At 37.8% G+C, this 25,720-nt stretch overlaps 1 protein-coding gene across 12 annotated transcripts in view; it reads left to right on the top strand.

The window, feature by feature from the left end:
* The window catches only part of afdna (afadin, adherens junction formation factor a), a 174,858-nt gene extending 157,758 nt beyond the window's left edge, over nucleotides 1-17,100 (top strand). For 7 of the 12 annotated variants that reach the window (XM_088929639.1, XM_088929631.1, XM_088929622.1 and 4 more), the window contains 4 exons: nucleotides 5,769-5,903; nucleotides 8,441-8,960; nucleotides 13,492-13,576; nucleotides 14,120-17,100. In XM_088929639.1, coding sequence (XP_088785765.1) covers nucleotides 5,769-5,903; nucleotides 8,441-8,960; nucleotides 13,492-13,576; nucleotides 14,120-14,276 — 897 coding nt within the window. In that variant the 3' untranslated portion in view covers nucleotides 14,277-17,100. The remainder of the gene's footprint in view (nucleotides 1-5,768; nucleotides 5,904-8,440; nucleotides 8,961-13,491; nucleotides 13,577-14,119) is intronic. The other 5 variants (XM_088929681.1, XM_088929673.1, XM_088929665.1 and 2 more) reach the window with 4 other exon arrangements.
* The last annotated feature ends 8,620 nt before the right edge of the window (nucleotides 17,101-25,720 follow it).

The raw sequence follows: 25,720 nt of genomic DNA, 5'->3' as shown, positions 1-25,720 counted from the left end.
TAGCTTCAATACAGAAGAAAGACAGAAACTCTACTTTTAGCAAAGATCAACATGGGAGTATTTAATAGTAAAATTAGTTTCAGTAGTCTTCAGCAGTAGTTTCTGTAGTAGTACTTTGGCAGACTGTTTGTGTCTCCTAAAAGATCTGATGGAAGTGTTTGGCATCCAGAGTCTACTCCCCTGTGGAAATTTGTCCGCATCACAAAACGTATCAACAGTGTTGACAGGACAGAAGTTGAGAGGGTGCATTGGAGGTTTTTTTCCATGAAGCTAAAGAGAATAGTTCAAATTGTGGATGATAACTAAAGACATTTTATATATATGTATATAAGTTAAGCATTTCTTTATCCATCTCAAGACCATGTAAAAGTAGTAAGTAGTACTAGAAGAAGAGAAGTAGTACTAAAAGAAGTAATATTCTCACAAAAGGTTAAGACTCAAAATACTGCTATTTTAGAATTTTATTTTAATACTTTTACTGTTGCTATAATTGTATACCATTAGGACTTTGTTTTAGAATTACTGTTTTAAGGTAGGATTATTTCAAGCATAAGCTTTCATTCTCATAGCACAGAGTTTAATGCCAATGCAAACCAATTACTTGTTGCTGTCCACAAAGTGAAATAAGGTAACTTGGGCATTATTGCCACAGTTACTGTGACTGGGATTTGTTAAAAAAGGAGTTGTGTTGTATCATATTGTATATTAAAGGCATACAGTTGAGCACAACGAAGAAAATGGTGTCAAAGCATCTGTAAAAGGATAGTGTTCCTGATCTACTGGTGTGCATTAGCTGTTTCTGCCACTCAGCCATGATTCTGAATTTACATTGGCAGGTTTATCTATCTGTGATACGACTGGCTGCCTGGCAAACAAATAAACATTTTATGAAAATTAATTGTGGAATATAGTGACAGATTATTATACTGCAGTTATAACTGTTACCAAAATAAAGCAGTTAGTGCTAACATCCCTTATCATAAATAAGTGCTGAAAATGAGCCCCTGGAATTAAAATTAACGACATGGAGTAAGGGTGTGTTCTGGCTTCTTCCTTCACACGTGCAATTAATTAATGCAACTCTGGTACAGCACACAATTTTTAATTAAATTTATTTTAAAATGTAAAAATAAGAAGGGAAAATTAGGGATGATATGGTCCATTTATTTCAACAAATGTGCACTTAATGATAGTGGCTTGCAGTTTTGTTATACATATTCAAACATATTCAGATGTCAAAAATATGAATAACATTGAAAGAAAATTGCTGATATCTAACGGTGATCCAACATAAACACAAAATTATATATCTGTTATTGTTCAATGCTTATAGAAATACAACACTCTATACAAACTTATTTGTTTCCTTCCTTCTTAAACAGTTATTACCAATACACTTTTCCTTGTGAGATTACCTGTGTATGTTATGGCTCACGGTTTATTACTTGTAGAACAAGAGGTCCTTATGCTAATCAAGGATCTCCCACAGAAACGTAAGAGGCAAAATGCCACTTTTTTATTGGTCTAGAATGCTATTGTGATACCTATTAATGGAAAATAGATCTGTTTTTTGTCATGCTGTTCCTATAACCCAGTGCATTGATACATCATCCCAGCCCTAATATGAGCTGTTAGTAAGCAACTTTGTCCCCCTGTGGGTTCGTAAAGATGGAAGCTGAAAGAGACTGATATGTTTTTTTAGACCACAGTGCCACTGCTCATATGTTTTACCTGCTCAGAGGTCACTTTGAGAGATGAAAAGTTGAAATGGAGTTTAAATGAATAGATAAAGCATGAGACAAAGAGTGCATAGAAATTAAGTGAATGTATTTTATTTATTTATAGTTTGGGATTTATGCTTGGCTTGTATGTTGACCCCATTAAGAGTCTGTAGGTCTGACACGTTTGCATGAGTAAAACTTTCCTGGAAGCAGATTATGGTTCTTCTGCATTGATATCAATATTGGAGGCTACAAGTCCTGATTTTTACAACTTCACCATAAGGGTCACTGCATTCCTCCTCACTTCTGCATTGCCACATTCTTGCATGTTATCATTTGCATGTCCATCTGTGTTCTTAACAGCCAAATCTAAAGTTTCTTAACTGCAGTTTTCCAAAACTTTTGTTTTTATTGTAGGCTTGTAAAGCTCATCATGGTTGAAGTTGTAAAATCAAAATGTTAAGATCTTGAAACATTCTGACAAGGCGAAAAAAAGCCATTCTCTGAAAAACAACTATGAAGAGCAAATAAAACCTAAAAGGCCTTTTTCTATATGTATTCGTGCCACACTTAAGTATAGAGTATTGCTAATAGAATAGTAGTCGTTTTTCACTCTGAATTCTTTTAATCTATAATATCCCTACTTAACTGAAGTTGAATTAATTTCCAATTCAATCAAACTTTCTAAATTCTCACTGTGGAGATGATTCTGTACATTGATAATCACTACCCTAGATACTGTAGGGTGTAACATCACTTCAGTCAGCTAACTTTATACCTTTATCATAGATTGCTGAAATAAAAGCTCTTTGGGCTACAAGATGGTGCAAAATATTTCTTAGAAGACAGGTGTCTCACTGTGTACCTTTCAATTTCCCCTTTAGAGGCAGTGTACCTTCCTGTGGGAAGTCACATGCAGAATGCTTATCAGTACTGTCACTCCACTTTCAAAAACCACTACCACACACTGTAAAAAACTACAATACACTGTGATACAATTGCTAGATTTTTTTAAAGCACCTGATGAATTGTGCAATATGCACTATTTAAGCTAATAATGAGCTTGTTTATATGATTTAGCCCTCCAACACCAGGACTAGATACCTCTGTTTTAAGAAAGTACTGCAGCATACCTAATACTGATTATAAGTGATTCAGAGGCATTCTGATTTATTTGCCTGTTTTTGAATGCATGTCTTAAATGTACTAAAGGCTCATAAGATGTAATGAGACAATATTACATCATTTTGATATTAAACATGTGCTTAGTAAATAGTTATTTTTCACACTGTATTCAAGTTTTGTTTTAAAAATATTGTATTTAATTTAGGTGTAGTAAGTTGTTAAAATGAAAGTACTATGTTAGGCACCAAAGTCAGTATGTGGTTATGGTACACATATAAGTAAACATGTATGGTAAAATGATGTCATATACAGTACCATTAGTCTCACCCTCATTTTGTGGAGGGCACAGTGTTCTCAGTTACATTGTTGGTCTATGTTTTATTAATTACATAACTGACTGACTTCTAGTCAAGAGTCTGAGGTGATTTATAAGTAAGTGTACCTTTAATAAAGTGAATGTCTTGTGCAGTCAGCTATACAAAATCAGGAAAATGCTATATATGTATGATTTATGGGATAATTAGGTTGTGTAAGTAATTATTTAGCTTGTAACAAAAACCAGAAGAGACAAAGCCCTGCGGAAAATGAGTTTGAGTCCCCTCCTAATGTACTGGAATCAGACTTCAGTGCTTCTATCTATGGTGTAGTGCAGTTTGGAATCAATAATGCTAATCTTTGAAGTACAAAACCATTTTCTGCCTGTGTAAAGCTACTGTACAGTAAATCTCAGCTCATCAGTGGAGCTGAGATAACACTGCACCACTTTGATCTCATCAGTTAATTGAGTACCAGCGCGATCTACCAGTGTGAATTTGAAGCTCTGATATACAGTAGGAACAACAGACTGTGGGCACATTAGTACAATAACGATACCCATCACTAAAATGATAGCAAATAAAAGCGAGTGACTCGTGCTACAGTGAACTAGTAATGTTCCCCATTTTAGAAAAAAGAATATCCTACCTTAATGTGAGCATTGGCACTGAGAAGCTTACCTGAGAACGCTTGTAATTTTCTTTTGAACGTGTTAACACTGTTGATCATGTCGATTACTTTTTTATTTTGTCCCTGCAGCTCAACATTCAGCTCATTTAGCAGTTCAGTCAAGTCTGTGAGGAATGCTAAATCCAGAAGCCACTGGTCATCCTCTAATTGGTCCTATTCACCATGTTTTGATGACTTGAAAAACTTTGATTTCAGGCAACAGCTGTCTGAACCTAGCCAAAAATGTTTGTTTATGAAATCTCCAAACAGCAAGTCAGCAGCCTCAACAAACGCTTTTATTACTTCTCGATCCCTGAATGACTTTTTGTGTTTAGCCAGGACATGGCTCACACGGAACGATGCGATGATTGCTGCTTTCCCTCTTGTATCAAGCCTCGTGAAAACCGACTGCTGCTAGTTGAGATTTATATTTTTCTACTTTTCCTTTCCTTAGCTTTCTTTTAGCGGGAAAGTCCACCTCATACGTTTTGTGTGCAGTTTTGAAATGTTGTTCTATATTACCTTTTTTTCGCATAAACGCTAGCATTGCAGATTTGAATGTGAAAGTACAAAAAAATAATCATGCTCCCATTCCTTGTGGTAACGGTAAGTTTTCAAACTCTTTGCTTCATCATTTTTGCGCAAACACTGCTCTATCAAACAGGCAATCAAACTTATCAAACTGTTGGCGAATTTGTCACAGCCAGTCTGTTTTGCTCCACTTTGCACTGTAGCGAATATGGGGTTCGTGCAGCAATAACCAAGAGAGCATTCTTGGGTAGCTTGGGGATAGCTTTCAGACAGCAGTTTTCAATTTTGAAAACACATTCTCAATAGAATTCAAGTGAGCACTTTCACCAGGCCAATCAAAGAAATTCACTTTCTTATTCTTAACCACACCAGTGTAGCTTTGGCCTTGTGCTTTAGATCATTGTCCTGCACTTTAGTGCCATAGCACTTAAAATACCTCTGCTTTTCATGTCTGGGTTCCAGGCCAAAAAGTTGTTTTTGACACAAGTCAAGACCATGACCTTATCATATCTCCACAGATGATGCAGTTCCACAGCAGAAAAGTCCTTCCTCACCAACATCACATCCCAGTTAACTGGAACACAGGGCTAAAATAAATACCTCCTGCCCACAAAACTGAAATTTAAGCTCTGTTTGTGCTGTGACAGAATGCTGCCAGACCACAGTACGAACAAATCTGGCTGGCTTGTAAAGTATGGTTTTGGAAAGATGTCTATCTTTCACCCGAGAAAGATGTTAGACTTTTACATGACTTAACACCAGATATATTCTTGGATTTGTTGTTCAATTTGCAATAGGAAGAATTAATATATTACATTTATTAAGCCAATTATTATTATATTATATTACTCAAAAATGCAAACAGTTTTGTCATGAAACCACAGAAAAGCGGGGAATATGGTCTGTGAGTGATAAAACAGAAGTCTGTGTAAAACGTCTGTATACAGTATATAGTATACAGTATAGTCGTGTTGTACAATATGACTGGCTTTAGGCTGGTATTTATATCTCAGGAGACTATGGTATAGTTTCAGAGAAGTATGTACTGTGTGTTGTGTGGTTGCAGGTTAAAAGCAGTTCTTAAAATTGAGTTTTAAGATACTGGTATTATGAGTGGAAAGGTGCCAGCACAATTTTGTATAACTCGTGTAGAGTTTTTATGTACTTTTCATAAATTTCCTAACAGTGGTTAAGTTGGAATTGTTTCAAAACCTAATAGCTGTCAGCCAGGTCAGCTTTGCCGTAATCTTCCAATCTTTAAAAACATGGCATGCTAACATACAGCCAGTCAGAGTTTTTCCTTCTCAAAGTGGCACAAGTGAGCGGTGGTGTGATAACTGTTTCTGAACGCTGAAGGGACCCGTGGAGGGCTTGCCGAAGGGCTGAAGGCTCCGCTTCGCCTCTCAGTTGCAGGATGAGGAGCGCCGGCGAAAGCAGCAGCTGGAGGAGATCCGAAAGAGGGAGGCAGAGGACCGGGCCAAGCAGGAGGAAGAGCGGCGCTGGAGAGAGGAGGAGAGGGCTCGACGAGAGGCCGAGGAAAAGGTGCAGTTGTGCGTTTTGCGGGGAGCAGCCATGCAATAATGAAAGAAAATTTATGCCTGTCAGCAACTACCCAGATGCAGCATAACGTTTTAGAAGAAGGCATTGCAGCTATCGTCAGAGACAAATGTTTGCGTCCGTGGATGTTTACTGAAACCAAGGTGGTTTCAGTAGACGCCCATCTGATTTAAGAGCATAATTTTCCCTTTTTCTAATTCTTTCAAGTTTATATAGAAGCATGTTCTGTCCTTGTGACCATACCAAATGTAAAGCTTCTGTGATTAAAGTACAGAGCTGGGTTCTGGTAGCATCCACAGTACTGTATTTACAGAACAACTAACTAGTAAAATTGAAATATCCTTTCCTTGCTTACAAGCCTTTTTTTTAAGGCTGAGGAAAACCTTACATAGAGATTATATTGTATCACATGATCATCAATAGTATTGACTAAAGCCAACACAAAGTTGTTTATATGAATGTTTCTTCAGAAGAGAAGTTGCTTTAAATTAAACAAGCCAGATTGAAATAATACAGTCAAGCCTAAATGTGGCCAGTTATGGTTATGTATGAGCAATGGTGCAGTTATCCACTACTCTACATGTTTGTGCATTGTAGCGTTTTTACCCTTTCTAAGCCTTTATAGACATTGATTTAATTGGTGCATCTGCTTTTTTTTTAGAAAGCGATACAGTATGTCAATATAAAAAATCTAGGCATTTTTATCAGAAGATAAAAATAGATTTTTGTTGTCTCTGAAAGTGCATTCCAGTGCTACTGGAGACCTCCTGATTTTTGTTTTGTTATAATTACAGTGATTTCTTCATGACAGGCATTTAAACTTCAAACTGCAATTACAGCAAAGCCTGTAGAGCCATTCATTTCTGGATTTAATTGTAGTGTACCTACAAGGACCATCAGTTTTACCAGTCCTTTTTAAAACGCCCCACTTACTAAAAAAGTCTTTCTAATGTTTAACTATAAAGGTTATATTTGAAAAAAATCTATATTTGACAATTTAGTTTCAGGTATACAGTATCTGAAGGCTATTTAGTCTCAACAAAAAAAAATATTTGTACCAAATTCTGAAGTGATTCTTATTTACCTTCATTTGTAAGAGACCTTGAAGCCTTCAGTATTCTTTTTAAAACCATGGATGGTTGCATTAAGATAATTCTCATAAAATATTTTCATATTTCATATAAATATTTTCATATAAACGAAATACATTTCATATAAATGTGTACATTTACCAAGCATGTCAAGAAGACAGTCCTTTTTTTAACAAACATTGATTAGAATTCAACATTTGTGGCCAAACTGTGTATTTTAATTATTTTTATTTCAAACTTTAGAGAGCAAAAGAAGAAAACAAACTGTGTGCTGTGATGCTGTGCAAATGCATCATAAATTTATACAATGCAAAAATGTCATTTGTTGAATTGTTGTAAGGTTTTTTTTTCATGGAGGCTGGGATGATTAACCCACTTTTTAGTATAATTTTACCATAGGTACCGTACATGCTGAGGTTATTGCTTAATTTTATGATGTTACCTCAGGGTCTGAAGTTAGCAGTGGCCTGATTGCAGTGCTTTCAATTGTTATTTTACCATAACAGAACTTAATTTAAATAATTGAAATTATATTTTATTCACCTATAGTATTTGTTCAAGCCAGTCAAATGTCCTTCACTTCCTTCAGTACATATTATTTTAATGTTGCCTGAATTTGCTTTAAATATGATCCCTCATTTTCCATTATAACATGCTGGATCATAAAAATGTAAAAGCTGTTTTCTGTGGGTGCCTGTCAGGCCACTGGCATTTCAAAACCCTGACTTTTATGCATTATAAATGGCATGTGGTTATAAAAGTTTTTCTTTTTATTTTGGTCCCTTCAAGCATGGAGTAACCTGTTTTCGATAGATTGAAAGAATGCTGTGTGCTGGGAAATCATCATCATCATCTCACCAGGCATTGCTTTGTTCTGCTGTCCCTCGCTGCGGTTTGAGAGAGCCATAATATCACAGACCATTTCTACTGCTCATTGTACATGAAACACAAGAATGTGCATGTATTATATAGTGTAAGACCAATCTTACATTTGCTAGCTCACATTTATTCCAATAGAAAACCATCAAAGTTTTAATTTAAAATGACTAACACATCACACACTATAGTCATCCCATGCGATTTTGCACATTACAGCAGCAATGGTGGAGAAAGACAAAGCAGCCACATTCTCTTTTCAGTCTTCGTATATAATTACTCGCTCCCTTCTGCTAAAATAGTCAAACTATGGCCCTCATGCAGCAGCAGATTTTTTTATAATGTTTTATTCAAGAAACAATCTTTCACATTCCCGCAGTGGATTTTTTTACCTATTAAAAAAACATGAGAACCCAGATTTTCACCTCACAGTAAACTCCAGATCACACAAGCCAGCTACAAGTGAGTTGTGTGACAGGTAAAAACGCTCCGCGGCATTCGCCACAGTCCAGGTTGACAGTGAGGTGCTAACCGGCTCTCCCCCTTCCTCCCCAGAGGAGACAGGAAGAGGAGTACTACACACGCCTGGAGGCCGAGAGGCGCCGGCAGCACGAGGAAGCTGAGCGAAAGCTGCTGACGCCTGACGAGCCTGGTCTGTACAGACCTCCCCTCCCCCGGGACTACGAGCTCCCCCCTCCCCCGCCCCCTGCCACTAACGCTCCTCCACCCCCGCCTCAGAGAAACACCTCTTACCTCAAAACCCAGGTCATCTCCCCTGACGCGTTGTACACTGCCAAGTTTGTCTCATACACTGATGACGAGGAGGAGGACGCAGGCCTAGCAGGTCAGGTTAAGTTCTCCGCCACCCGGAAGTCTTATGGCGACCTCCCTCCCGCGCCCAAGCACCAGCAGCAGCCGCCATCTGCCCGCCCGCCCCGCCCGGTCTCTGATGGGATCTTTCTGTCGAGCTCATTCCAGCTGCCCGCAGCCAATGCCAACAGTACTGTGCCCAAGGCAGGCCCACCCCCTCCCCCTCCCGCCAAACCCAGCTTCATCCCACCAGGCAACTCGAAAGGTAGAGACAGAGAGAAGAGAGGGGACCAGATGCAACTCGCTTGTTCTGGTTCATTTAAAAACCATTTTTACCTACTATTTTTGTGTGTCCGTTGTCTGTGTTCTTTATTGGAGGGAGATGTTTGTCGTCCTCCTTCCCCCTCCCTCTCTCTCTCAATCTAGTAGATTCTTTTAGTATCGCCAATCAATTTGTGATTTCACCTTGATTTTATTTTGTTTTGTTTGTTTTGTGGTGTCTTTTTTTTGTTTTATTTTTGGTCTTTAAATTAAATTAGCAATCAGGTCCCGAGTTTGATTCTCTGTCCACCAATTTTCCTCTGTCCTTACCAATGACCCTTCTTTCAGTCATCACTTTTGAGTAAAAGCAATCGATAACATAAAATCATCTGCACTCCAAATCAAAGTACTGTTGGTTTTGACTCATTCATGTTTGTTTGATTTTTGCTTTGGGGATCGCGCCCGCCTGTCATGCTGGGTGAAGGGTAAAAGATAGAGCTTCTAGTTTCACATTGTTGCTGAGGGCAAACTCCTCAGCCTTCAGTTCTTACTTGGCAAAAGGGGAAAAGATCTGATCGAGGAAGCATTTTCTTTGTAAGTGGCTGTTGAAAGGTCTGAAAGAGGAACAATACATGGTTGATGCAAATAAAGAAAATGACCAGAAGGATTAATAAAAGTCTGAAACAGTTTGGAACTAAAGCTTCACAAAAACTAGATCATGTTCAAGCATTAGTGTCCCCTCCCCGATTGAGAATCGAAGCTTATGTAGAGGAAGAGTATCAGCTTACAAATTAAGAGTTAAAGTGTAACTCTTAAGAGGTGCACAGAAAACTATGGAACTAAAAGTCCAGGAGACTAGTGCAAACATGAAACTATAAAAATTTAGTTTACAAACTTCCTTTTAAAACTTGTCAGCTGATTGTGGGTGCTTTTCTAAACTGGTATTGATAAATGCCAAAACTTGGAGTTGTAAAAGAAAGTTCTCCTAGTGTGATAAAAGTTGCCCACAGTGCAAGCCAAGCCATACAATCAGGAGACAGCAAGGTGAAATACTGTCTTGACTGTAACAGTGGCCTGAGTTATGACACATAGCTTAGCTAGTTAAGTTGCATTTATGGTGCCAGCTTTGAACTACTGGAGGCCAATTCAGTAGGGGGACCTGGTCTTCTTAGACTGCATTGCAAAGATTAGTTCTTTTGGAGTTTTGATTTTTGTTGTACTTATAGTAGATAAAGTTTTTGTGATTCTCTTTTCTTTTGGGTTTATGGTATTTTCTAACAAAAATAGAGTTGGTTAGAGTAAATTATGGGTTGTGCAGTCTTTTTTTCTCCCTGGTTGCCTCAGGTCACAATAGGAGTACAGTAGCAGTTAGATGGAAAATATGGTTGTTTCATTCCTTAGTCTAACATGCTCTCCTGCTTGATACAGAGGCAATTAATACGATACTGGGGTTTATATTGTATATAATGAGCCACACTTCAAGAGTTCTATAACTCACCTCTTGATCTCAGAAGCTATGAATGCTTAGGCCTGGTCAGCAGTATATAAAATATCTGTAAGAAAACCAGTCTGCTGCTGTAAGTGGTTCTTGTGGACCAGCAGATGGCATTTTTCACCTTGGACCAGAATTTCCCAATGCCCCTGTCTGTTGACAATTTCTCATTTCTCCCCTGAATGTACTGCTTTGTGGTGCTGCTTGTTACCTTGTGTCACCCTGCTCTTCAGTGGTGGAGAAAGTGGACCTGCTGTTTGTGAAGTAATTTGCAATCCTTTGAGATTAAAAACCACATGAGATACAAGCAATTCAATCAGCATTTATGCAGATTTACTTTCTTAAAAGTGCGGTATGTTCATAGAGAACAAGTATGCTGCCAAGGCTCACCGTTTCAGTTAAAACATTCAAACAGTTTATTATTCACTATAATAAAACTGAAACATGTTAAACCATTAAAAGTTTACCATGAGTAATCATGAGTTCATTTTCTTATTTTTTTGTAACCTTTCAAGTGGTAGACATTTTTAAGGTCAGCATAGCGAAGATCACACCTTCAACAGCCACATACAAAAGTGCTTTTAATGCAGCATAGTTTGGCTCTGGCTCGCCTAGCTGGATTAAATAGCTACAGAGTGCAGAGCGTTGAAAGACCACTTTTCAACCCTGCATTGATAATTGACCTTTTCTCTCATTGTGGACCTTGCTACATTCTATGCTGCATTTAGCATTCTAGCTCATGTATGAACAACTAACCTTGCTGTCCCGCACAGATAAACGCACAGTCCCAGCTAAAGCAGCTGACTACAGCTAGCCTACTATCCATTGCTATTTACTGCCACTGCTTTGCCTTGCTCTCCTCCTTTCAAATCCATCTGTTTGCACTTCCAACCCTGTTGTTCTGTGTGAGTTCTCCTCTTGTGTCAAAGGACCGGCCCTTTTCATGCCACATTGTAAAACAACATCAGCATTTTGTCAGCAAGGAGCTCTAGATCTAGTAATCCAGTTGGGGAATCAAATAATTATGAATGTGATATTTTTGTCTTCAGAAACTTGCCAACATTTCATCTTGCCATAGTAGAATAGTGTGCTCCATAAATTCTGCTGTTTGTAATTTTTAATAAGATGTGTTGATGATGGCACAGCAAAAATGAAGCACGGCAACAGATTGACTGTACATCTGTGCCATTCCAAAGGGTGGTTCTTTGACTAACAAAAACTCTTGACTGCTTCTTCAGTCTTATGTTAAATGATATGAGACTTTACCAGTCTGGTGCTTTTTTTCTCTACAAACTGCATCTTTGTTTCTGCTTTGGATGTGTGTCTGGTTGTGCTCTGTGTCTATATAATGTCTTTGTGCTGTTGGTTTGTGCTACAACCCCCAGCTCGTGCTTTCAAGGAACTGGTAGCATTCCAGTGATAATTGAAATGCTACCTGGTCCAGTATGAACGTCAGCCTTTACAGAAATTGAAAGAACATTCCACTGTCTCGCAGAGGCAAGAAGGCACAAATTTAAAGTAGATTGTTGCAAAACACAAATGTTTCAAGGCTTCTGTAACGTGAAAATAAAAGCAGATTGGGTTAGAACACTGTTTTACAGTATATGCAACATTCAGTTTCTTCTTAAAAACACCCCTGATTTCTATTTTAAGACCAAAATGATTGAGAGTCTGAATCATAAACACTAAATACATTGACTTTTCTTTAGAGGAGGCTGTAATGTGAAACTGATTTTGTTTGATTCAGACAATTCATTTGTGGAGCCTTGAGCAGACCTTTTCTGTCCTATGCTTGTTTATTGTTAAAAGTTTTACAATTCGTGCTTTTACGGCTGATTGCAGTTGGTGTCACTTGGGCAAAACACACCCTCTGCCAGTGGAGTGGTTCCTGTGAGCTCACATAATTCAATGAGTTTGTTTTGCCACTGTCTGTTAGTTTGTATTGTCCTTCTATACATATTAAATTTCAAGCTCCTTTTTAGAAACCAGAAAATGTCTTAACATTTGCAAAATTGTCTGATAGCTTAGGAATACAGATTTGTATTTTTAAAACTTCTAACAGACTCATTGACATGTGAGCATATGAATACAATATGAATTGTATTAATTTGTGTTAATTATTACAGCCGGTGTGAATCATAAGTGGAAGTAAGATGTAAGCAGCGCTGTTGGTATTATATTTATAGAGCTCATAAATTCTAGGCTTCCTGAAGACTTTACTCATTTTTATGGAGGTTCTTAATATTATTTATTGAGGTGTCACAGTAACATGTTTTCAGAGTTCTTGATGTATGTTGGGTTAAGGAATGTGAAAAAGAGAAGCACATGTCTCAGTTTGGTGTTGCCTTCCACTTGTGATTTCACATAGGGCTTCAGTGATTTTGTTAGCTGTTGGGTAGCTATAAAAAAGCAGGAAGCGAGGAAGTGAAAGGAATTAGCTTTTGAAATTAGAGGTTGCTGCATTCAAAGTGCTATATTTTTGGGGTCATTGGAATAGCTTGGTAGAAAGCAAATGTGTTTCACTCAGAATCCTGTTTCCCAGGGTCCAGAAACAGGCAGGTTACAAATATGCCTTGCCTGTGCTTTTGGAACAGAAAAGGAGGTAGACTGCACATAAGGTTTCTTGGGTTGTATTTGGTTGGGTTTGATGTTACCAACTTGTTACCTCCACCTCAAGGTAAGATGCTCTGGATGTGACCTACACAGCCCTCAAAGTGAATTGAACAGAACTGCTCCAAATGGGGTTGTTCACTTTTGTCACAACATATGGAGCTTTGTAAACATTATTCTTTTATATATTGTATCTATATCTTTGGCTATTCTAAATTAAGTATGAATGGAAGTTTTTCAGGAAATGTTTGTCCCCAAAAACGTGCACACTATTTATAGTTTTGACAGTGACGAGACTATAGGTTTTAAAAACCTTAAATTAGCCAACATAGTTACCCAACAGCTTTTAAAACTCATGATGGATAGCTTTTGTTATATCTGTTCTCTTCGCACCAATGCATTTCAAAATGTTTTCGTTTTATTTTCAACTTAGGATATAATTCGTACACTGGAAATGCAACAGGGGTTGTAGGATCGCATGAAGTTTACAAGGACCCACGAGAAAAATGGGGTAAAGGGTAAGCATTGCAGTGCATGCAGTTTCCCATGGTTCCCTTTCATTTCAGCCAGAGCCATTGGTAGTTAAACACTAAATACCCAGCTGCCTCAATGTGCACACTGGCCAACACTTTGTTTTCAAGAGCCTCAGGGCCATGTTGGGGTACAGTAGTTAGCTGGTCTTCGCCAGTTAAAACAGAAGGAAAGGGGAATGTTTATCTCTGGCAGAGGGTTTACTTGTATTAAAGCACACAAACTGCTTCATTTGCTAGTATGTAAAAATGAGCCATATTCTAAAACATGAATCCAAGACCAGTTGATATGTGTGGAAGATTGTCCTGAATGACGTAAAGATCTCGGGGAGTGACAGAAAAACAGCCTTGCGTCCAAAATGGTAGTAGATGGTTAGTTAATGTAGATGAATCAAAGAGAAGAGAGAGGTGAGTTTTCTTGCCTTCCATTTCATGACAAACACTTGTCAGTGGGATGGGATATAAAGAGAACTAAATGCATATCTTCTATGCATGTATTCATCTGTTCTTGATATAATGATTGCTTTACAGTGGCCAGGAACAAGATAATTCTGTAGGCAGTGAAGCCCCGGAGAGCCTGACTTTTAAAGAACGCCAGCGACTATTTTCCCAGGGACAGGACGTGTCCAACAAAGTCAAAGCATCTCGGAAGCTAATGGAGCTGGAAAATGAACTGAACACAAAGTAAAGACTGGAGCCAAGCCCTCCAAGCCCAAACCCTTCCACCATCCTGCTGGGAAAGAGAACACCTTTATCTGCATTTTTTTCTGAAGTAACTGGACTGTTAAATATGATTTAGGTATTCTGTTGCAATAGGAGAAGAGGCAATATTGCTTACTTTCCATGAGAACTATCAAAGATATAATAAAGCACTGTATAAAATGTTTTAATTATATTCAAAAAATCACATGAAGGGGGTTCTATTTTTTTTCCTTTAACAGTTCTGGGTTAATGGTCAAAATATTTTTTTTAATCGCTTATAGTAATGTTGAACCTTTAGAATGTTATTTTTTAGCTGTTGCTGCATTACATATTTCCAGATTTTTTGTTCTGCTGACAAATTGAATTCCTGGGCTTAATAGACCAATATTTTAATAAATTGCCTAAGTTAACCTGTTACTAAAGCGAAAAGCAGTGCATACAGGTTAAGATTAAACAGTAAGTAAAACCTGTTGGGTTTTTTTGCCCCTTTGGTGTCAGATTTTTATGATGAGACCTTAAGAAGAATTGGAACAGAGATTTAATACAGACAGTTTTACATTGGTCAAGCAGGTTTCTGTTAGTTTGCTGCACTGAAAACATCCTCCTACCTTCATTTATCCTGAGGGGAATTGTCACATTCTCTTGTAGTTCTAACGAGTTTGCTAGGACAACCTAAATTTCACGCTTATACTTAAATTGATGTATATTCTAAGTTTTAATTGCCCACTATTAATATTTCTTCGTCATATGAAATTAACCTGCTTTTTATCCTGTTTCAGTAAGTAATGCTAGGTGGTGCAGAAAAGGCTTGAGAAGTTAGTCTGTTTCAGTAGTTGGATGCTTTCATCTTTTCCTGTTCTCTGACTAGTGGTCTAACAGAGGCACAGGTAAAAGCGAAACGCTGCCATTACATCTGGGAGACCACAGATGTTGAGTGTTGTTTGAGAATATGGGGCAAAATGAGGATTCGGGAAATTGCTGAAAATGATCCAGATTTCAATAGGCTTTATTCTGGCCTAATTAAAAGTGCTCATTAAAAGACTTTTGGAAAGATGTTTTGATGAGAACAAAACCTTTACTGTGATAAAAATGCTGAAGAAACCTTTTGACATCTCTGGATTACAGCACTTCCTCCTGGGTTCTGTTAGATACCAGCGTCTTACTAGTACTTCGCTGTTTTTATGTTCAAGTCTTAATGATATACTGTACAAGTAAGAAGTCCCCATTCACAATAGTTTGACACTTTTTTGCTCACTATTTGTGAATATTTTCCAGAAAAAGGACCAAGCTGTAACAGTTGATTTTAAATTACATGTAAGGTAACAGTGTTGACATCCTGCTTTACCACTTGGAAGAACTTACAAATATGTGTGCAAAATACATAAATATTACTGGCAGGTTACAAAGAGAAGAAGACTTCATGAAATGTTAATGACTTTTTTATGTTAGGCTTTTGTAAATCAAAAATAAACAGATTTCATTTTTTAAATATGCTGGAAGTGTCTGTAAAATTTGTTGAACTGTAACTTTTTATGGTTATTTTAACTCTGCGAAATTTGTCGCTTTAATCTTTCGAAGATTTATTGCTTTGAGTATTAGCAGAGTATTTTGTATTTGAATCAGTAAGACTGCTCGGAGTTCAGGTGAAAGTTGGATTGTCACACTATACCTAGTTAACAAGGCAAATAGTTTGATTTGTGGATTTTTTTGTGACTTTTGCTGTTTGGTTTTTGGACTTCCTATTTGATTAAATCAGACACTTTCTAAGTGCAACATTTGAACTGCTTTTGTCTTTTGCTGTAAAAACTCTTCTGATTAAAATCCTAAAATTGACCAACTTATAGTTCTAATGCTGTATTGTTGCAAAACTTGTTTTTTGCTGCAAAGGAGTACTTCAGGTATAGGATATACAGTACCTGTTCAGTATCTTGCACTGCAGTTAAAATGCTTAATCCTGATTTCCAGCAGAACTATAAGGACTATTAAATAGAAAGTTTTAAATGAAACAGGAGAAGGACCTCATTTTTAATTCTTTAATTTTTATGCTCTACAAAATTAGTGATTCCAACCAAATATTTTACTTCAGCTTCACTCTGGAACTGGAATCCTGCGACTTGAGCATAATTTCTCGTACCGTGTGGGTGTCTTGCTACATGCACATGTCGTGTAGAGAGCTAAGACATTCACTGCCTTAGAAAAGCTGTTAAATCACTTTTTAATAAGAATTGTATGAAAAAACTGCAGATCTTTTAAGATTGGACTGTAAATATATAAATATATATTGTTTGGTTTGTTTTACTTTTATTTTGTACTGTGTGGAAAATCTTAATTTGAGAATACAATGGCAGGATTTTTTTTGGTGTTTAAAAGGTAAGAAGTAGGACAAATGCAGTGGAGGACTGTGGGAAAGGAGTGCCTGTACAGGAGCTGAACCCGTCACCCCTACCTCCCAGTCCCCCAGGTGAGCACAGCAACTTTATCTTAACATGACAAAATAGTGTTTAGAAAACCTGGGCTGTGCTCTCTTCCTGTAAAGCAATTATCCCTGTGCTACAAAAAAGTATTTAATTTTTTTTAAATACATGAATACATTGAGAAAAAATAAGACTTATTAAAAGTAAGGATAACAAACTGAGTGATTGTGCCTGGATTTCTAGGAATGTCAGGGTTCCTTGTGGTATGCTCTCTCCAGTGCTTTTCTTTCAATGGTGTGTGATTATTACTGGAAAGCATTGAAACTGCTGTAGTTTATCATTTCTACTGTATTTCACTTGCAACCTATTTTTAATAAACTATCTTTGTATGTAAAAGAAGATGGAATGTGTCATTTTTCTTATCCAGATTGCATTGTGACACGTTTCTTGTTCTCTGCTCATGATATTGTTACTGAATGGATGATTAAGATTAGATCACTTTATTAGCTCTATACAATTTCTGGCATTAGGAATTCATCTTTTCGCATTCCCCAGCTTGCTCTCCATGAGACATAGACACACAGACAGGGAGAGAAGCTTGGGGTCAGAGCGCAGGGTCAGCTATTGTACAGCGCCCCTGGAGCAGTTGGGGTGAAGGGCCTTGCTCAGGGGCCCAACGGAGTAGGATTCCTCTGCTGGCCGCGGGATCCTTAGCAAAAGAGCCACCGCTCCACTGCATGATTATTGTACAAGTGTGGTTTGAGATAAAAGCCAGCTTATACTTTTTTTTCCTTTGGATGCCCATTATAAGTATGCAGGTGAAAGATAATTGAATGTAATAACTGTTTTGCGAAGGTAAATTATATTGTGAACTTAGTGTAAACTGAAGAAGACATGGATGTGTAGTCATAAAACAAAACAAGTTTTGCCCATGAAATTGCTGATGGGCATGATTCATGTCATAAGATTAGATCACTTTATTAGCTCTATACAATTTCTGGCATTAGGAATTCATCTTTTCGCATTCCCCAGCTTGCTCTCCATGAGACATAGACACACAGACAGGGAGAGAAGCTTGGGGTCAGAGCGCAGGGTCAGCTATTGTACAGCGCCCCTGGAGCAGTTGGGGTGAAGGGCCTTGCTCAGGGGCCCAACGGAGTAGGATTCCTCTGCTGGCCGCGGGATTTGAACCGGCAACCTTCCAGCCACAGGCGCAGATCCTTAGCAAAAGAGCCACCGCTCCACTGCATGATTATTGTACAAGTGTGGTTTGAGATAAAAGCCAGCTTATACTTTTTTTCCTTTGGATGCCCATTATAAGTATGCAGGTGAAAGATAATTGAATGTAATAACTGTTTTGCGAAGGTAAATTATATTGTGAACTTAGTGTAAACTGAAGAAGACATGACAGTAACAAAAAGGCCATCTGGACCCTCTTGTATAGATACTAATAGACATTTCTTAAAATAAGCCAGGTTATTGGGTTTGACAAAATGCTTGGGTAGCTTGTGCCAGTCTCCCACAACCCTTTGTGTTAAATGTGTCCAGCAGCAATAAGAAACGATCCCAGTATACAAAAACATGAACAAGAAATACAGTATCATCTTTTAAAATTCCATTGAATTTTGCTCAATTTAATTTAAGGCAAAAAACAGATTTGTAGGCTGTATAGACAAATTTATTTGGATGCATATTATTTTATTTGGATTAGCATAACTGATGTATAATGATGAGAATAGTGATTAGACATGTCCTGATGTGCCTCTTCCCTGTTTATACTGTAGATGGCATTATCAATTGCTTAGGCTCATTCTATTTAAACATATACAGCACCTATAAAAAATCTACACACACTTTCCAAAGTAACATTTTGTGCTTATATTTAAAATCAAGATATCAATATCCTTCTCAAACTCTGACATCTGACTCATCACCATTTATTTGATGATAGAACTTTAAGGACCATGGACGTTAGTTTTTTTCAATATGAATCCCTCTCCCGTTTTCTTTGAGGTGCAAACTGAACCTATTTACTGAGTGAATAAAACTGCTGTATTCTGTACTCAACATGAGTTGTAGAAGCCACTTCAAAAAGATTATCTCAAATTTGTTGTCGCAGTACAGTGCTTGATACAGTACAATACCTCATGTTTCTACAATACGTAAACACTTCAAAAATGTCTTGTGCTCAGCTCCGTCAAACTTAATGTTAACATAATCACATTTTGAAGACCATTAAGCTCTATCATACATACACATTTGGAAAAAAGATTTGTAGGAATTGTTTAAATATGATGGTATTGTAATATTTTTTTAAAAGGCTGTTGAAGTGTATTTTCACTAATAGTTTGTGCCGATGGATTAATAAGCAAAAATATTTAGATGTATCTGATGTGCATATTTGGAAGAAAACAAAAGCAAGACTGTTCCAGTAAAGCTTAAATGTCAACAATTACAACTGCTGTTAAACTAGTAATTGCATATTTTGTCTTAACTGGAAGACAAGTTGAAATGGTTAACAATGGAATGATTGCTATTTACAGTATGTGGCTTGTTGTAAAACCTTATCAGCATCCTGAGGCTTAGACGTACTGTACAGGTTTAAGAAACAATCAGCCTTTCCTCATTGTATAAATTATTTTGAGTTTTCACTACGATAAATTATAAAAATTGTGACTGTCACAGTATTTCATTGCAGATTTAACTATTCTATTTCATTTAGGATTTGGTCCTCTGTTATGGCTCTGATGTAAAATTGTATTTTATTTAGAATGTCCAAAGCAGATAAAGTATATGTGTGTACACATAAATGTGTGTACATTTATACATAGATGCTTTCTGTCAGTGTTGTTCAGGATACAGGAACTTAATATTAATCTCATTATGAAGAGCAAGCTGACCAGCTGTTATTAACTAGTCTGCAATGAACAACACTTTTCATGGCAGACGTTACTGTGTAAAATCAAATTTTCTTAAAATATTCACAAACTGTAATTTGTTTACTGAAACTGTTTACAATTCACAAATTGTAAAAGGATAACCTGGCATCTTGGTTAGCATTTAAATGGCTGATATCTTAAAAATGTCATTTTTTGTTTTGCTAATACAGTATGTTTCACAAACACTCCCCTTGTCCTAACAGGAAATGTACTGGAGCCAGTACATCTTCCCATCACTTACAGTAGCTGTTCTCAACTTACTTGTTGATGGAATGACACTGGAATTCCAGCCAATCTTGGAACAATGTTTTTTCCTCATTTCTGGAGAACAGGAGTATTAATTATTTTCTTGTGATACTCATGTGATGTCAAGTTTTGCTGTGGCCAGCTGTCATGAAAATTTTCATAAACCCTTAAATCCTTGTCATCTTTTTTGTCTTTTCATTTCTGTGCATGATTTAGTGAAGGCAGGAGTGAACCAAAGCTTGTGGAATGTGTTTGAGATGAAAAAACAGTGGCAATAGTGTATCTCACAAATGAGGAGACTGTACAAGGGTATTTCCTGATCTAGATATGTACAAGGTGCTTGATAAAAACCTGAGATTATAAAATTCCTTTTTATAAAGGAAATACCAGAGGCAATTGCTGTGTATTTTTGGAGACACATGGAGACACAAAATTAGCTGAAAATATGCAAACTCTATCATCCTTCTTTCCATCATATTTTTTAAAAGGTTTTCTGCTTTTATTTCAATCTAGAATCACCATTTCTTAATTAACAGCTCTGCCCTCTCATACTGCAAGCCTCATTACCCATAGCTGACAGCATCAGCTGGAGGGAAAATACATTGTAAGGGTGCTGCTACCGCCCAGAGGTCCCTGATAAACAAGCTAAGGAATTCCCTGGCTGGCTCAAATCAACCCAAATTTTCAAATGGGTATTTTAAATGGTATTCCTTTGCTTGGATGAAATGGCAGCAGGTCAAAGTCCAAAGTCTACCGCTCAGTGGTCAGACCAGTGGCCCTATATGGAACTGAATGCTGGCCAATGACAAAGAAACATGAACAAGCACTCCATACGATGGAAATAAAGATGCTGCGATGGACCTTCGGCTTGACAAGACTAGACCATGTCATGAATGAATAGGTGCGAAAAACACTCAAAGTCACCCCAGTCACTGAGAAAATGAGGGAATCACGCCTGGGATGGTATGGACACGCGCTCTGCAGCAATGACACATCAATGTCAAAGACTGCCCTCGAATTGAATGTGGAAGGCCGCTGGCCCTGTGGACGACCATTTACGTGCTGGCTGGATCGGCTGAAAGACAACATGCGCCTCACAAAAGTCACCGGCCGAGACGCCGCAGACCGTCCAAAGTGGAAAAATCGGTGCAAACAAGCAGACCCCACATACTGTAAGTGGGAAAATGCGAAGATTCCTTTACTCCTTTAGGATGTCCCTTACAGCAAATCTGTGATGCTACAGAACACTTTCAATAGGTATGTGTAAACATTGTGGTCCAGGAATTTCTACCAACAAAGGTTTGATTGAAGCTTGAATATGTTTAAGCAGAAGTAAATGATAAAGCAATAGGGCATGATGGGATTTGTTTGTTTGAGAATATTGAATATTCATAATTATCTTAAAAATGTAAGTAGCCTTTTCCCCCCTTCCTATGTGATTTCCTATTTTTTAATCTATATTTGACTTTTTTCTTGTATTCTGAAAATAAAATGAAAGAGCACTGTGCACTAAGCCCCACTGAGGATAGTCTGAAGAGAGCTCTCAGCTCTCATAGGTCCCTCCATTGAACTGACTGTGTTCTCCTTGAAAAATGGGGAAATCCCTCCATCCATCTATTGTCCAATACAGAGGGCAGCACAGTGGCATAGTGGTTTGCAGTACTGGGACCCTGGGTTCAATTCCAGACCTGGGGTGTTGTCTGTGTGGATTTCACATGTTCCCCTCCATGTTTATGTGGGTTTCCTCCGGGTGCTCCTTTTTCCTCACACAGTCTAAAAACATACTTGTAGATTAATTCGCTTCTGGGAAAATCAGCCCTGGTGTGTCCGTGTGCCTGCCCTGCGATGGACTGGAGTTCCATACAGGGTACATCTTGCCTTGCACCTGCTGCTTGCTGAGACAGACTGTGGTTCATAAGTGCCAAGTTTCTCCCAGCTCCCCATTCTGACTCTAGAGCACCACGGGTTCCCCTGTGGACCCAAAAAGCTGCCAGTTTTCATTCCAGTGAAGGTCTTTGAACTATTAACCCACTCAACAAAAGGATTTACTGTATATGAATGCTTTGTTGTCGAGATCTCCAGGATATTAGTAGAAAGATAATACTTCCAAAGGTTTCAATTATGCAACTTGTTAGGTCAATTTAGGATTCAATTCAATAAAGAACTGGGCAGGAACAACAAACCACGGAGTGTGACTGTCCCCATGACAAGGACCGAGAACTCCTTTAGAGGCTACGACAAGTTAAAGAGTCATTTCAATGTCTTAAAATCCCAGTGGTTAGAGGTGCAGTGATACGGTTATCTTGAGATACCGCATGGAGGGTAAGGAACCTTTGCTGGTGGTTTAGAGAGAAATTCAAAAAGACCATTAATTTGCCTGTTTTTGTGGACTACTGGTTCAGCAATGTTTTTTATATTCTCCCTGAGGGCTGGTTCTTTCTTTTTTCTAGGATTAATACATTTCAGTGAATTACAAACATTGCCGTTTCCTTTCACCTTTTTAAAGTCTGTAAACCTTTTTTTTCTTTTTGCTGTTGTTGGCACCGAAACCCAGTTTGGACAGAGACTAGGGTGAGGTTCAATATTATCTACTTTTAGATTTTGCTTGATTTGGAACAGAGCATGGAACTGTGGTGTTATAAAAGCATGGTAATCTCTTCTAAATTTGTTATTGTGTTTCTTTGAATTGCAGCTTACTTAATGTCAGGGTGTGGTTTGAAAAGAAGGTTGCTGCAACAACAAAATAGAGTTTGGTATGGCAAATCTTCACTGTGATGATACACTCATTTTATTTTCTAATTCATAACACTCCCATTGATCTCTGACATGTACAGTTATTACAGACTGTCAGATTAAAAACAACAGTAAGAACAATTCTGCCTGCAAGAAGCTATTGATCTCTAAGCAACATTTCATGCAACGTTGGTTTGAAAACATTCTGTAATTGTATTTTATATTTTTACTCATTGAAGAACTACACAGATACCGAGTAAATTGGACAAATGACAGTCTTTATACCAAACAGCATCTTTGCTGTTCTTCTGTCCATGGTAATGGGAAACAATATTGGGATTGTGGGATGCTAGACCTAGTTCTTACCTCATCCTAAGAACAAGCAAGTCCTGATCCCACTGTGGTCTTTTTTGAATAATGGACAGTGAGAGCAACCTAAAAAAATAGACCTTGTAATAAAATTTAAGGAGGGGTGTTGTATAAAAAAGTCCAACCAAATTACACTACTATATAAAATAACCTCTATTGTCAAGAATAAAAACCAACCAAGTTCATCACCTAGTGTGTTTCACATGACCAGCGAGACAGCAGTGCAATGAGGAAACCTACTGGACAAATACTTTCTTGCAATGCAATGACCAATGAATGCATAACCGAGCATTTCTCTCTCTGCCACAGCACAGAGCACAGGTGTGCCTTTAGACTTTAACGAATGTGCCTTAGAATTTTGAGTCTGTGCAAAACATTTTTTAAAATAATTTATAAATTAAATATTGTTTATATATTCATCTTAACCCACTTAAAATTTACTTACATGTAAGTGCTGTGTTAAGGGTATGCACACTAGACAGAAGCCTCGCTCTAAAACACAGGTGTCAGCTGTTGAGGAAGAGCTCCTTGTGTCACTTTAATCAGTTCCTGACAGGATAAGGTGACTGTGCACTTAGAGCCAAACAGGTAATTTTACCTTCCAATCCAAGGGAAGAGGTTCAGCATATGTGCCCAGGAACATCCACAATTTTCTCTTACTAACCCACACCAGCTGATTCTTAGGCCAGCTTTCTTGGCAACAAGCTTCCTGTTGACAGGTAGTAGCAAGTTAACACATTCAACAAGCTACAAACCTGACCTTGATCCACCAATCTGCATAGCTCCCTAGAGCCAGCCCATCCATCTGTGTGCCCTTATTGTTTAACTTTGGATAAAAACCTACATCAACTTACTGGTACAGAATGTTAAATTGCTACTTCATAATTACACACAATGATGTTCACTATTCATGAACTATGTAAGAGAGTTAAATCCAGTGTCCTGGTTAACCCATTAATTTCAAGCAATACTAAATACAGCCTGAAGTGGGATATGTGTATATATATATCTCATTTATCCAGCATCGCAATATCACCACTTAAGAACATTATGTGAGGTGTTGCTGAGGTCTGTTAATTTCGCCTTCAACAAAAGTTACACTAAGATGCCATAAAGTTGACTTGCTTTAGCAGCCCCAGTGACTTAATGCTACATAATAAAAGACAGGAAGAACACCCACAAAGAGGATAAAGCAGACTAATGTCTGCTGCATATCAAAGGACAGAACCTAGAGCAAGACAGAGTAGGACAAGTAGTAATTACATATCAAAGAACAGGAGAAGCACTCAGATTGTGAAACAAACTTCTTTCTGATTGTATATAAGAGCTGGGAAACCCTTGCTGTTGGTCTGTTCTGTGGGGCAGACCCAGCGCACATTGTTGGACTTTCTGAGCTCAATAAAACTGAATCTGCACAAGACTGTGTCCTGCTCCTCAACATGAAAAATTTCCCACAACACAGCCTACATTCAGTTTAAATAGATTTCTGGTTGCATAAATGTGAGATAATTATTGTAGACATCTGCATCACTTTGAGCTTACCATAATGTTTGTGTGATCATTTACAATGCTTTGCTGTAGCCATTTTAAGTTCTTGAAGTATTCTGACTTGCACTTTTATTGCAACATATAAAATACATTAAATTTGGAAACTCACTTTTCCATTAAAGATTTTCTTCTTTTTTCTCCTAAAGGTCTCTGGATCGTTGTCATGCTGCATGGTGAAGCACTGCCCTGTTAAGTATGGCATTTTTCTCTAAGCAGACAAAATGTTTCCATAGCATAAGTTAAAATACTTCATCAATAAAGAAAAGAGAAAGCCATTTCTAGAGGCGGTCATACTTGGCCAGGCCAAGACGTTGTTTGTACCATTACAGATAAGGTGGTTCGTTGGTGAATCTGCAATTACTTTCTTTCTCCTCACTTTCCATCACTTAAGTAAAGGTCTGATCTGGCTTTTCTGTTCTTGGTGCTGATGAGAGGTTTCTATATTGCAGTGAAATCTTTGTAAACTGTGTATAAGGAAATTTTCATGCCTACACTCTGGAGGTTGCTGGCATTTTCACTGACATTGATTTTTAGGCTTTCTAATGTTTCTTTCATCAGCAGCAGATCTTTTTCTTGGCCAACCAGTCTCGGATGATTGTTGATTATACACGTGTTTTACTTTATTTGTATATTCTTAAACGTTGAGTTTTGTATGCCCAGTTTTGGTGCGATGGTTTTGAGTTTAAGATTCACAATTGTCTGCTGGTAACAGGTTCTACGGTTTTCCCTTTAACTTTTAACTACAAACTGCAGGCACTGAAGGCTACTGTTGTTGTTAAGGCTAGACAGGTTGATATGATGTTTACAGCTATTTCTGTGTGCCTAATTACCCAACATCAAACACTTGCTACCCATGAAAGACACCTTTTTAGGCAATTGTTCCAATAATTCTCAACTTACCCAAGAGTATAGAGCTGAATTGACATTATTAAAAATAACATACTTAAGAGTTGTAATTATTAGTGCTGTTTTCATGTGTAAAATTTAGTGTTGATAGTGGAAGACCTATACATCATTGCCCCAGTACGTTTGGAGAGCAAAAACAATTCTAAGGGAGATATAGATATAGATCAACACAAGGGACTACATGGGACATGCTAGAAAAACAAGGACACAGGATCACAACTGGAAACTCAAAGGAAATCTATTCAGAATGGAACAGGAACTGCTGCTTTTCATGC

This window comes from Atractosteus spatula, chromosome 2 (genome assembly GCF_055471065.1).
Source record: "Atractosteus spatula isolate fAtrSpa1 chromosome 2, fAtrSpa1.hap1, whole genome shotgun sequence".
Taxonomy (NCBI): domain Eukaryota; kingdom Metazoa; phylum Chordata; class Actinopteri; order Semionotiformes; family Lepisosteidae; genus Atractosteus; species Atractosteus spatula.
Note: the sequence above shows the minus strand (reverse complement) of the source record. Positions and strands in the feature narration are given on the sequence as shown.